We start from the raw sequence: 13,301 nt of genomic DNA on the forward strand, positions 1-13,301 counted from the left end.
ACTGCCCATAGATACGACCATTCCAACCTGTCAAAAGCTTTCATTGCATCCAGGGACAGTATCGCCTTAGGTGTGTTGTCTTCCTTGTTAGCATCTAGTACGTGTAGTAATCGTCTTATGTTATCAGTGATCAAGCGACCGCTTATGAAGCCAGTTTGGTCCGGATGAATTAAAGACATCATATGCTTTTGTAGTCTGATGGCTAATACCTTAGAGTACAATTTGATATCGGTTCCGAGGAGGCTTAAAGGTCTATAACTACCGCACTCGGTGGGGTCTTTGTCTTTTTTAAGGAGGACTGTTATGAGTGCAATATTGTCATTCTTATGGAAGTTCCCCTCCTTGACTGAGTATAAAATCATATTTAGTAATAAAGGTCCAATTATGTCCCAACAAGAGAGGTACATTTCTGGTGGGATACCGTCTCTTCCAGGAGCCCTACCACTTTGCATTTCAGATATGGCCTCCCTAAGTTCATCTAGTGTGATCGGTGTTTCTAACTGTTTAGCGTCATCCTCTGAAAGTTTAGGGAGGTTAATTTGATTAAGATATGTGTCCATTTTGTTTTGATCGAAGGTCGTATCTGATTTGTATAAGTTGGAGTAGAATTCTTTGAATGTCGTTGTTACAAAGGGTCAGATTAAACCGAATTTATGTATTTATTGATTGATATATATTGCATAGTATTTGTATATCGTTTGATATCCCTTGTATATTCCTTGTACATATACACGGAATATCCCTTTAGCCTAGTACCAGACCATAATATTTCATTCTCCTATTGGACAGCGGTCCACCGGCGCCAGGGACCAGCCTCCGGAGTCAGGTTCAAAGTCACCGTCAAGACATGTCTGGACATGCCCGGCCTTGCCCAGGGATACGCGACAGAAATGAGATTGGCACTAGTTTGTTCACCGTGCATATAAATACGGCGCAGGTGAATACAGAAGTATGTTACCCAATAAGTTGAAGCCTCACCCACGATACAACGTGCGGTGAAGTATGGCCTGTTTGGCCCCAGAATAGAGCATTGAGACCGCGTGCGAATTAATAACTGAATTGTCAGAGTTTGGCGCTATACCGTCGAGTGCGACATATTTCTATTAAGTCAATAATAGTCTATTTGTGTATAGTGTATCGTGCGGCTAAAGTTCTATAGTGACCAGCATCTCCAACGCTTCCTCGTATTAGCTAGAGTTCTTATCCAGGCTGGGCTGCTTTCATTGCGCTTTCACCCGAGGAGACCTAGACGAGAACCGTGTGGACATGTACACTGGATTAATCTACCCGACGACTGCATAGCCCTTTGCGGCTGGAATATATTTGCTTTGGTCCTGTGATTTATGGAGCGGAGAACCAGCCGACGCTTACACGTGTTGGATTTACCCCGCTAGGAGCCAAGTCGAGTCGGCGCCTCAGAGAGCCTGAGGCCGACTAGCTTTCTTCACTGTGGAGCTACAGTCTACGGAGAACAGCTGTATTCGTCTGTGGATCAAGAGGCTATTGCACCGGCTCCTGTACCTGGAGTCTCCTTAGTCATCGTTGACCAGACTCTCTACTACCGACAGATCTTCTACCCCTGCTGGCTTACAACCAGGGGGACCCTTCCAGTATCTCCCGCTATATTACTAGTGTACCATAGATATAATTCCCTAAGATTCAGGTTGTATAATTACCTCCTGCGTAACCAGAGAATGGACATTCATTGTTGATTTGCCTACGCACATTCCTTTGCCTTACAAGTGCATTCAAAGTCTAATAGAAAGTATTATGTACCTTTTGCTCCATTAAATACTTGATTATACCTTTGTGTGGAACCGATTTCATTGTGGGAAGTGTTCATCATATTCATATATCGTGTACTGTATGGCCAGTAATTAAAGTACATAAAGCGGTAGTGGTTTAATGATACCATACTTATCAATACAGTCAGGGAATTGTACCCCTCAGTTACAATTGGTCCTTCGAGCCGGAGGGTAACTAGTGTAATATTAATATAGTGGTATTAATATTGACATGGCCTATGATGAACACTCCACAAAACGGTTCTCCTAAAGTAGATCGCCCGCAGCGTAGACGGCAGACACCTCAGTACTTAGAGGATTACGTTGCCAATATACTACCTAGCCTTCTACAGACGGTAAACGCGGAAAAAGTAGATAGTAAAATTATGTCCGACCCTATCGCCCAGGCTACCCCGCCAATAGAGGCCCTAGCCTAGTGGGTTCTAACGTAACTGACCAAGCTCACGGTAGGGACCAGGAGGGACCTGACACGACTTTACCCCCCGCCAAGACCGAAGAAGTAGTCCCCGGAGAGCTCCAGGATAAAGAAAGCCCTCCAGGGATGGAACCCGACCCACCACAAGAAGAGACGCGCGGATCTCCAACGAGTACTGCCGGGAGCCGATCGCCTCGACCGGCGTCTTCCCCCAGCGAGGCGGACAAGATGCTGGCACAGGCACTCATCGCCACCCTGGCAGCCTCTACCGAACGCGATCGACTTCAGGGTGAACGCGATCGACTCCAAGCGCGACAGACGAGCGAGCGCGAACAAGCTGCAGACGAACGAGAGCGCCTTCACGCGCAACTCCAAGCGCAAGCCCTCCGTGAACGCGAACATTCTGCAACCGAGCGAGAGCGCTTCCAGGCGCAACAAAGGAGTGAATACGACCGCATAAGACTGGAGACCAGACGCCTCCAGACGGAAGAGAACATTGAGAGAAGCCGCGCCGATGCGCAGCACGCCGCAGCCAATGCGCAGCGCGACGCCGCCAATGCCCAGCGCGAAGCAGCGCGCGACGCCGCCCATGCCCAGCGCGAGACAGAGCGCGACCGGCTGCAGGCGCAGCTGATGGACAAATTGATCACCATGGCGACACCCCCTCTCTCCGCACGGAGCTCCCGGAGATCGTCACGACAAGGGTCTAGGACACATTCCCCTACCCGACTAAGCGACCCGGGACCCCGCCAACAGGAGGATCCTGTCCACGTCTCCGAGCCCCCTCCCCGGCCGGTCCATACGAGACCCAGCAACCGGGAAGAACCGGACCACGCCGAGAGACTGAACAGAAGACTCCAGGTCCTAGCAGAGGAAGAGGAAGAGGAGGAATGTCAAGCCGACCAGCAGCAACGTACTCTGGACCAGGAGGTCCAGTACAGCCCAAACGTCAGCCCCGAGGCCCTGCGCTACAAACCCCCGACTCAACTCACGGGTGAGTTTGGCGCACCGTCAGCCCCGAGGAACAGCACCTGGGTACCCGACCTTCGGTACCCACCAAGTACCAGCCCAAGACGACACGCAAGAGGAGACTCGCCTAGGAGGCCTCTCCCCCAACGCTCACCGATGTGCCAGTCATCCATGGCATCGTACCTTGGCACACCGACGTTCCCGGACTTCACACACGAGAACAGAGCACAGTACACAGAGCTACGAATGTGCTTAGAGACTATGCTGTCCGACGTACCAGATGAACCGTACAAGTATGCTATCCTACTCAAGCACCTGAAGGTGCCCAGAGCGCACAATATAGCGCTGGCATATTCCAGCTCTACTACCCCATACACAGCGGCTCTAGCAGCACTCGACCAAAGATATGGACGCATATGGGACTACGTAATACAAGAGATAAGGCATATTGACCGCCTACCCCCAGCCACAGACAATCGCTCACTAGATGACCTGTCTATCAAGGTACAATCCCTGGTAGGGATGCTGGGGGCGCAAAGAGAAAAGGGTATGCACGAACTGTACGCAAACTCTAATGTCGAGAGGATTTTAGAGAAGCTTCCGCCCGCCCGACAAGAGCGCTTCAGGCGGCAAAGAGACCACCGTGATCCTAACGGTCCCGAGCCATCCCTCCTAGACCTAGCCGACTTCCTGGCGAGAGAAGTCAACAGCCTACGGTTGGATACGTTCATGCGGAGCACACCAAGCTCCAGAGAGGGACCTAGGGGAGCAAACGATGGCCGCAGATTGGTGACCGTCATGCACCAATCAGAATCCGTACCGAGCAGCAAGAACCACAGTACCCCCTCGACGAAAGAGGACCAGTGGAAGATTGAGTGCCAGTACTGTGAGGGAGAACATCGGCTGTACCAATGCGACACTTTCGGGAAGCTGACCACGGACGAGGTGAGTCAGTGGATCAAGGACCACCGCCGCTGCTTCCGCTGCGCGCGCAGCCACCTAGCAGCTGAGTGCCGCTTGAAGAAGAAGTGCAGCAGGTGCGGTGGCACCCACTTGGAGGTCCTGCATGACATCAACAGGCGTCAGCCAGGACAACAGAGTGGGCCCGTCGCGGTAATGTACCATGCCGAGGCGGTGGCACCGGTACCGAAGAGCCACCAGACCGCTCCCTACTGTACCTACTGCAACGGCGGACACTGGCTGGCACAGTGCGCCGAATATAAGACACTGAACCCCGTCCAAGTTGACCAGTGGCGTGAGGCGGCCCAGGCGGGCGCCGCTTACCGCGCAGGGGCGGCCCAGGCGGGCGCCGCTTACCGCGCAGCACTGTGCGGAGCCCACCAGAAGATCCAAGGCAACCGACCAACAGGAGTGCTCCACATTGACCAGCATAGCGGGACCCCCCGAGTGCTCCTCAAAGTGGTCAGAGTGCTCCTGAGCTACGAGGACAAGGTCCTGGACACTTACGCCGTCCTGGACGATGGGTCTGAAAAGACTCTCCTCCTCGCTTCCGCAGCAGCCCAGTTGGGCCTGTGGGGTGTCAAAGATACCATGACTGTTGTGAAGGATCAGATTAAACCGAATATATATATTTATTTATGGATATATATTTAATAGTATTTGTATATCGTTTGATATCCCTTGTATATTCTTTGTACATATACACTGAATATCCCTTTAGTCTACTACAGCCCATAATAGTTCATTCTCTCATTGGACAAGAACCTGGCGCCAGCAGACAGGCCCCTTGAGTCAAGTTCAATAGTGCCGACGAACATGTCCCAACTAGCCCCGGTTCCGCGTAGGAATACGGCTACCGAAATACGAATGGTACTATTTGTTCACCGTGCATATAAATAGGGCGCAAGTAAAGTAGAACTTTCTTTTAGTCCATTAGTCCTTTACCCTCCAACCTAGTAACAGACGTGAAGCCTCACCCACGACCCACGTGTGGTGCAGTATGGCCTATTTTGGCCCCAGAATAGGCATTGAGACCTCGTGTAAATTCATAGCTGAATTGTCATAGTTTGGCACTGTACCGTCGAGTGGGACGTATTTCTATTAAGTAATAATAGTCTATTATGTATGGTGCATCGTTCGGTTAAAGTTCTAAAGTGAGCAGCACCCCCATCGTTTCCTCGCGTTATCTAGAGTCTTAACCAGGCTGGGCAGACCACGCGTGGTGCTTTCATCCGAGGAGTTCTGGGCGAGGACGAGTGGACCTGCACATTGGATTACCTACCCGGACGACTGCTGAGCCTATACGGCATGGAATATCTATTTGCTTTGGGTGCTTTGATTTGTGGAGCGGATAACAGCCAACGCCAGTGAGTGTTGGAATTACCCCCGAGAGGAGCCCAGGTGAGATGGCGCTCAACCCAGACCGAGGCCGCCTCGCTTCTCCTTCGTTGTGGACCTACAGCTACCGTCTACAAGAGGGCCCAAGTGTATTCATCTGTGGATCAAGATCCTGCGGGCACTGTTTTCTGTACCTGAATTCTCCCCAGGAATCGTTGGCCAGATGGGATGCAGCTGACGGCTCTCCAAACCCCCCCCCCCCCTTACTGACTTACAACCAGCAGGACCCCTTTAGTATCCCGCTATAATCCTTAAGTACCATCGCTATAGTTTCCCTAAAGAACCAGGTTGTATACTTGCTTCCTGCGTAACCAGAGATTGGACATTCAGTGTTGATTTGCCTACGAATACTCATTTGCCTTACAAGTGCATTCAAATCATAAATGTAATTAAGTGAATGTTGTATATACCTTTTGCTATATTAAACCTTCGACTGTTATATTTGTGTGGACTTGGTTTCATATGTGGGAAAGTGTTCATCATACTTAGATATCGTGTACTGGATGGCCAGAAGTTAAAGTACATCAAGCGGTAGTGGTTTAATGATACCATACTTATCAATACAGTCAGGGAATTGTACCCCTCAGTTACAATGACCATACGCACCATCAGAAGGGACCAGAAGACCATAAAAGGTGAAAAGGTCTCCTTCAAGATAGCAGCGGTGGACCAGCCCGAGGAGCAGTATAGTATAACCAACGTCTTCACCAGCCACGACATAGGCTTGTCTCAGTACACCTACCCCATCCCACAGCTGATGGCTAAGTATGTGCACCTACGTCAACTACCTATACCGCTTATCGACGGCGCCACACCGACCCTGCTCATCGGCTCCGACCGCGCGGATCTCATTCTCCCAATTGAGGCGGCCCACATCGGACCCAAAGGATGCCCAGTCGCGGTTCAGACCCGACTGGGATGGACGCTCCAGGGCCCCCTCTACGGACTTGACAGTCAACCCACGTCTACACGCTGCCTACACACAAAGGCGAGCGACACCGGCCACTCCCTCGTACAGCAGAGGCTATTGACATTAAGCGAGAGGCCCGTGAGAGAACCGTGGGCACCAGAGGGAGTTCGGAACTCCACCCCCCTCAGCTGCGCTTCAGACGTAGCTGACCTCGAACCCAGCACCCCAAGCGACTCCTTGACGGGGCGGCCGGGACCGGCCCCTCCTCAGACGGGGTACAGAGCAAACAAGAGAAACAGACGGAGGAGGAGGAGGCACAGCCAAGCACAGATCAAAGCAGTCTCAGGCCCGCTTCCTCCTAAGCCCCCCTTCATCCCGTCCAGTCGTCATGACCATAGACCAGTCACCACCCCGAGCTGCGTGGCCGGCCGCGTAAGCAAAGTGACCACCGGTGCCGACGGAAAGGTCAGAGTGGCAGAAGTGCTCGGCCAAGGGCGGACCTACAACCGACCCGTGGCGAGGCTGACAGAGTCGCCAAGGCTCCCCGACTCGCTTAATGACGACCATGACCCCTGACTTTGTGAACTGCCTACCCTCACAACGGACATTGAGTAGTGGACAGTGCGGTTAATCTGTCTCTGCTTAGCTAATTAGGTGGGACTAATTAGGGGGCGGCTGTTACAAAGGGTCAGATTAAACCGAATATATGTATTTATTGATTGATATATATTGCATAGTATTTGTATATCGTTTGATATCCCTTGTATATTCCTTGTACATATACACGGAATATCCCTTTAGCCTAGTACCAGACCATAATATTTCATTCTCCTATTGGACAGCGGTCCACCGGCGCCAGGGACCAGCCTCCGGAGTCAGGTTCAAAGTCACCGTCAAGACATGTCTGGACATGCCCGGCCTTGCCCAGGGATACGCGACAGAAATGAGATTGGCACTAGTTTGTTCACCGTGCATATAAATACGGCGCAGGTGAATACAGAAGTATGTTACCCAATAAGTTGAAGCCTCACCCACGATACAACGTGCGGTGAAGTATGGCCTGTTTGGCCCCAGAATAGAGCATTGAGACCGCGTGCGAATTAATAACTGAATTGTCAGAGTTTGGCGCTATACCGTCGAGTGCGACATATTTCTATTAAGTCAATAATAGTCTATTTGTGTATAGTGTATCGTGCGGCTAAAGTTCTACAGTGACCAGCATCTCCAACGCTTCCTCGTATTAGCTAGAGTTCTTATCCAGGCTGGGCTGCTTTCATTGCGCTTTCACCCGAGGAGACCTAGACGAGAACCGTGTGGACATGTACACTGGATTAATCTACCCGACGACTGCATAGCCCTTTGCGGCTGGAATATATTTGCTTTGGTCCTGTGATTTATGGAGCGGAGAACCAGCCGACGCTTACACGTGTTGGATTTACCCCGCTAGGAGCCAAGTCGAGTCGGCGCCTCAGAGAGCCTGAGGCCGACTAGCTTTCTTCACTGTGGAGCTACAGTCTACGGAGAACAGCTGTATTCGTCTGTGGATCAAGAGGCTATTGCACCGGCTCCTGTACCTGGAGTCTCCTTAGTCATCGTTGACCAGACTCTCTACTACCGACAGATCTTCTACCCCTGCTGGCTTACAACCAGGGGGACCCTTCCAGTATCTCCCGCTATATTACTAGTGTGCCATAGATATAATTCCCTAAGATTCAGGTTGTATAATTACCTCCTGCGTAACCAGAGAATGGACATTCATTGTTGATTTGCCTACGCACATTCCTTTGCCTTACAAGTGCATTCAAAGTCTAATAGAAAGTATTATGTACCTTTTGCTCCATTAAATACTTGATTATACCTTTGTGTGGAACCGATTTCATTGTGGGAAGTGTTCATCATATTCATATATCGTGTACTGTATGGCCAGTAATTAAAGTACATAAAGCGGTAGTGGTTTAATGATACCATACTTATCAATACAGTCAGGGAATTGTACCCCTCAGTTACAGTCGTGTTTATTTCTTTGGGTTCTGTAACAAGTCCTTGTTGTGCTCTAATGGTAGTTATATCTGCAAATTTTGCATTGACTCTTAATCGCATAGCTAATAGGTGACTTGGTTTGGAACCTTGGGAGTACTGCTGTTGTCTTGTGCTACGTATTTGCATTTCAGATTGTTGTCTATATATGGCGTTAATCTCTTTTTTTAGTATATTGACTTGATTTTCCAGTCGAACCGAGTTGTTTTATTGTAAAGAATTAAATAACGTTGAGTAAAGCGTTTCCAGTTCATCCAGTTTTGAGCATCGATTCTTGCGTATTTGGGAGGAAAAGCTATCAGTGAAATCCTTGATCATTCCCTTTGTCGTCATCCATAATATTCTGGGGTCCTGCACCGTATTCGCATTCATCCGAAGGAATACCGTAAGAGCTTCTTTGATTTGTGTAATGAATTCCTTGTTATTGAGCAGCATCATGTTAAATCGCCATCTTGGGGCTCGGGTTGATAGTATACCAAATGTTCCTTTTAGGAGTAAATAACAGTGATCTGATAATGCATTGGGTATCATTTCCACATCGTAGTTATCAAATAGTCTCGGGGATGTAAAAATGTAATCTATTCTGGATAATGTGTTATGTCTCGCAGATCGACAGGAGTACTTCCGGGTCGTGGGGTTAAGTGATCGCCATAAGTCATTTACACCTGTAATCTTCGACCAATCCTTTAATGCATTAGATGAATTTTTTTGTTTGTTGGAAAAGGAGGGGTTTGATTTGTCCATCCTTGGATTTCAAATGGCATTAAAATCCGCACCAATTATAAATGAGTATTCGGGAAGGTCTAACATTACTCTGGTAAGTGTAGTGAAGAAATTAACTTCGTATAAATTTGGGGCGTATACCGCTACCAGCGCTATTTTCCTGTTCTTGTGTAAAATCTTGGCTATAGTTATCCGACCATCTGCATCAGACCATACTCCTTTCAATTCAATGTTCAACTTCCGTCTAACGACTATGGCTACTCCCCGAGTTCTCGTTCCAAAGGAAGAGTGACTAATGTTATGATATGTGTTGTCCGCTAATGAATCTGTCTTTCTCTAAAATGTGCGTTTCGCTTAGCAGAGCCATGTCCACCTGTTCTTTTTTCATCAGTGTGAGCACGCTTTTGCGTTTGTGTTGATTATTTATTCCACCAGTGTTCCAGATCATTATATTCAAACTAGCCATAATCTATACATGTTGTTGTGTAGTTGTTGGTAATGCTTCTGGAGTGCGAAGCTACACCGAGAATCGTACAGGACTGTGTTCCATGAACACAACCTTTGCGTATAACTCCCTCCCTTAAACCAACGGATATCCCAGAATGATCCAATTATCCTTAACATTCCTATGTCTACCATAGGATCTAACATTCTAAATTCTACCATAAGTAGAATGTCAACTGTGGCTTGGCCACTTTCCCGTTAAATACAAATTAAAATAAGATTTTACATTTACCATGTATCTTATGGTCATTAAGCATAACGTTACTACTGTCAATGGTCTACTGCAAACAGTTTTCGCTAAGCATATTTTTTCCCATTTAACCACTTAATGGTTTCTTTTACGTGTGGTTAAACGTCAGTGAAATTCAACACAACGCACATCTCTTGTAAAAGGTCTAGGTTAGTGTATCCGGTAACACCGGTGTTGTCATGAGTGTATTAACCGGTGGGAAAATATCTTCAGTCTCATCCCTAGCCTTGGGCAGTGGAACTGAGCCAGTGCTTGTTTACTGAAGTAGATTGTATCCCAAAGTGAGCTGGTTTCTTTAATGTTGGCAGGCTCCACTGTGTAGTCTGAGCCAGTGTGGTTGCACACCAACAGTCTGGTGCATTTACCACGCCATTCATTTTAGCCCCCTGTGTCAAAGCCAGGGGTAATTATTGATGAATGACCTTCTACATATTTATTTGTGGTATTTGCGCGTGTTAATTAAGATTACCTCATGAGTATCTCCGCTATAATTTATACCTTGTCCCCAGGCGATCGAGTTGAGCCTGGCGAGTGTGTGGCACTGCTGCATAATTCATTGTGTGCTGAGTTTTTCCCTCTGTGACCAATGCAGGGCTGTGTAACTCCACTGCTGCTTATTGCTATATGAATTAGGCCAGGATTTCTTTGTCAGCTGTATACAATTTGACACCAAGTTAATGCAATGATGTGGCTAAATCAAAACATTCCCACTAAAACATGAAAAAGATTATCAGTAAAGATTGAGAAACCTTGACACTCTTCTGATGTCTGGTATCTTGTTTTCTCCTACTTGTTCCCTTCATAGTATCTACCTTCAAGCCACACTTCACCCTAAAACAGTCCAGGTGTCCATCGTCACACTTTTCCCTGCACTTTCCCCATCCAGGGCCAGGCGGACCTGCTAAAGCACGCCAAGAGCGAAGTCCAGGAGAACCTGAAACAGATCCACTACGCTGCACTCACCTGTAACCTGTGTAAAGGTGGTGTGATGGGGACTTCCTCTGGCTCCACGGATTCCAGAAACCGACGCAGCCTGCAGGCCATTCCTGAGAAGGCTGTTGCAGAGGAAGGGCTCACTGATGAGGACAACTGAAGACCCACCTTCCCCCTTAACCCTCCAGGCCCCATCTCTATCCCTGAGCTCCCTGCCCCGCCACACATACACGGCCCTAAGCCCTAAACATTCTTATTGAACGCACACCAGTGTGTCTCACATTCCATAGTCTACATTCCTGTATCCCAAGCACAATTCTTTGACCTTCACACAACCCTATGTTGGCATTGTGTTCAAACTCCAGACACAGTTCCAATGGCATCCAAATCCAACACTGGATAAAGTACTCTATATCCAGTAAGTGATACAATACCTCCTCATATCTACTGTAGTGCCATACTTGTCCCACGTAACATGCCCAAACATGACCTTTGTGCTAACCCATACAGTTAAATCTCAGTACAGCAGACTATAGCCGTCCATTCATTGTTCTGCTCCTCTCTCCATTATTCTGGGTAAACTGGGAGAGCCTAGTACTTGCAGCCACGGGACCGTCTTGATGCAGTGACCGACTTACATGTATTCAGTGGACCAGGGTCCAACCCTAGGAGACCGGAGCACTCCGATCGGTGGAAGGAGTTCTAAAAAAAGCACAATTTACGAAAAGGGTTTCTTCTGACTTCTTCAGAAAATGGAGCCGTGAATGTAATAGGAAACAGGGAGTCTAACGGAAGCAAAGAGAAATGAATGAGAGAGAACTGTTTACATAAACAACTTGTTCATGTTCTTCATCTGCCAAAATAGTATAATTTACTATGTGTATATATGGAGTTTTCTGTTACTATTTTCTGCGACATGCATCATTTTATTACTGTATACTTGAAAATAAGATTTATTTTGTAAAGGATATATGACTCGAACGTGAAGAGAGAAAAAAAAATACTTTTTATTTGTCTGTACAGATCTGATATTGGGGGAGGGGAGGGGAGGGGGGGTCACTACTAAGTGACCTTTGGACCTTTCCCACTGTAGAGTTCCTTTGTCGAGAGGGACAAATAGAGAATGTAAATGTGTGTCTGTGTGTGTCAAAATCCACAAGCAGCAGCTGCTTGAGAAGGATCTCCAAAGGAAGGTTGATGACATGTACAGTGAGTTAAAAAAGGAAAAAAGCATTTGTACTGTGACGCAATTATATATACATTTGTTGTGTATTCGTCACTTTGGATATCAAACGACTGAATGAGACCACAGTAAGATTGAAGTACAGACAGTTATAATTTGAGTGTTTTAATGAATACTCTATTAAGAAATTACTGCACTTTTGGACGTGGTCCTTCCAATTTAGGTGCCAAAAGGCATTTGGACAGATACACATCACATTCAAAATTAGTTATTGTAGTTTTTTTCATAAGATAATTCTCAACATGCAATAATAACAGAGTCTGCAAACCACGAAAATCACCTGATTGTTGATATCTTAAGGTGTATTCACACCTGGATTGTTTGGAGCCGTTGTTCCGATACAGGGAGCGTTTCGCCCCTCAGATCGGTTTGTTTGGACATAATGTGAACACGGCAATTGCACTCATATGCAATGCACAAAACAGGCGAGCAGAGATCACCAAGGAAGCGTAGTCTCTCCTTGCCTCCATTCAAACCATAGAGCAGTTAGTTTCAGGTGTTAAAGCAATCACACCAAAAGCAGGAAAAGACTCACGCATTTAATGCAGCTTTTGTTGACATTTTCCCAATGTGTGAATTTTCATCACCAAAAGATTATTTTCACTGCTGGTAAGTATAAAAAAAAAAAAAAATGCCAAATAAAGTTGTGATACTAAACAATAGGGCTGGGTTCAAAAGTTTGATGTTCCCGATTGAAATTGATCTTCATTTTAATAATCCAATGTCGATTAATAAAAACCCAGATCTATCTTTAAAAAATATAATATGCTATATTGTGTTGACTGCTGTAGTGTGTTGGTCATGTTAAATAAAACGTACATTAATGTAACTGCTTTGTGGTCAATTCTTAATGTAAACAATATGTTTCTACTAATGCACCGGGTTCGAGTTTTCCTTCCTTGTACAATTTACAGCATTAGTTCTCTTATATATTCAAGCTAAATTGGTATAGTAACTGAAATATCCCTAACCAAATCAATATTGAATAAAATCAGGACCTTGTGAATCGGAATCAAATTGATTCGGGAAATCATTGGCGATACCCAGCCATATTAAACAAATACCTTGCAAGTCAGCTAACTAGCTTAGAGAGGGGCACATAATTAATTACCAACAGTGAATTCGAAAATGTAATATTTCATTATATGAAATAT

General features: G+C 46.9%; 1 protein-coding gene across 1 annotated transcript in view; it reads left to right on the plus strand.

Annotated features, from left to right (window-relative positions):
* Nucleotides 1-11,923, plus strand: part of plcl2 (phospholipase C like 2) — a 130,100-nt gene extending 118,177 nt beyond the window's left edge. The window contains exon 6 of the mRNA XM_084336063.1: nt 10,858-11,923. Coding sequence (XP_084192189.1) covers nt 10,858-11,064 — 207 coding nt within the window. The 3' untranslated portion in view covers nt 11,065-11,923. The remainder of the gene's footprint in view (nt 1-10,857) is intronic.
* Nucleotides 11,924-13,301: the final 1,378 nt, after the last annotated feature.

The sequence above is a fragment of the Notolepis coatsorum genome, assembly GCF_963971535.1.
Source record: "Notolepis coatsorum genome assembly, chromosome: 19".
In the NCBI taxonomy this organism is placed as follows: Eukaryota; Metazoa; Chordata; class Actinopteri; order Aulopiformes; family Paralepididae; genus Notolepis; species Notolepis coatsorum.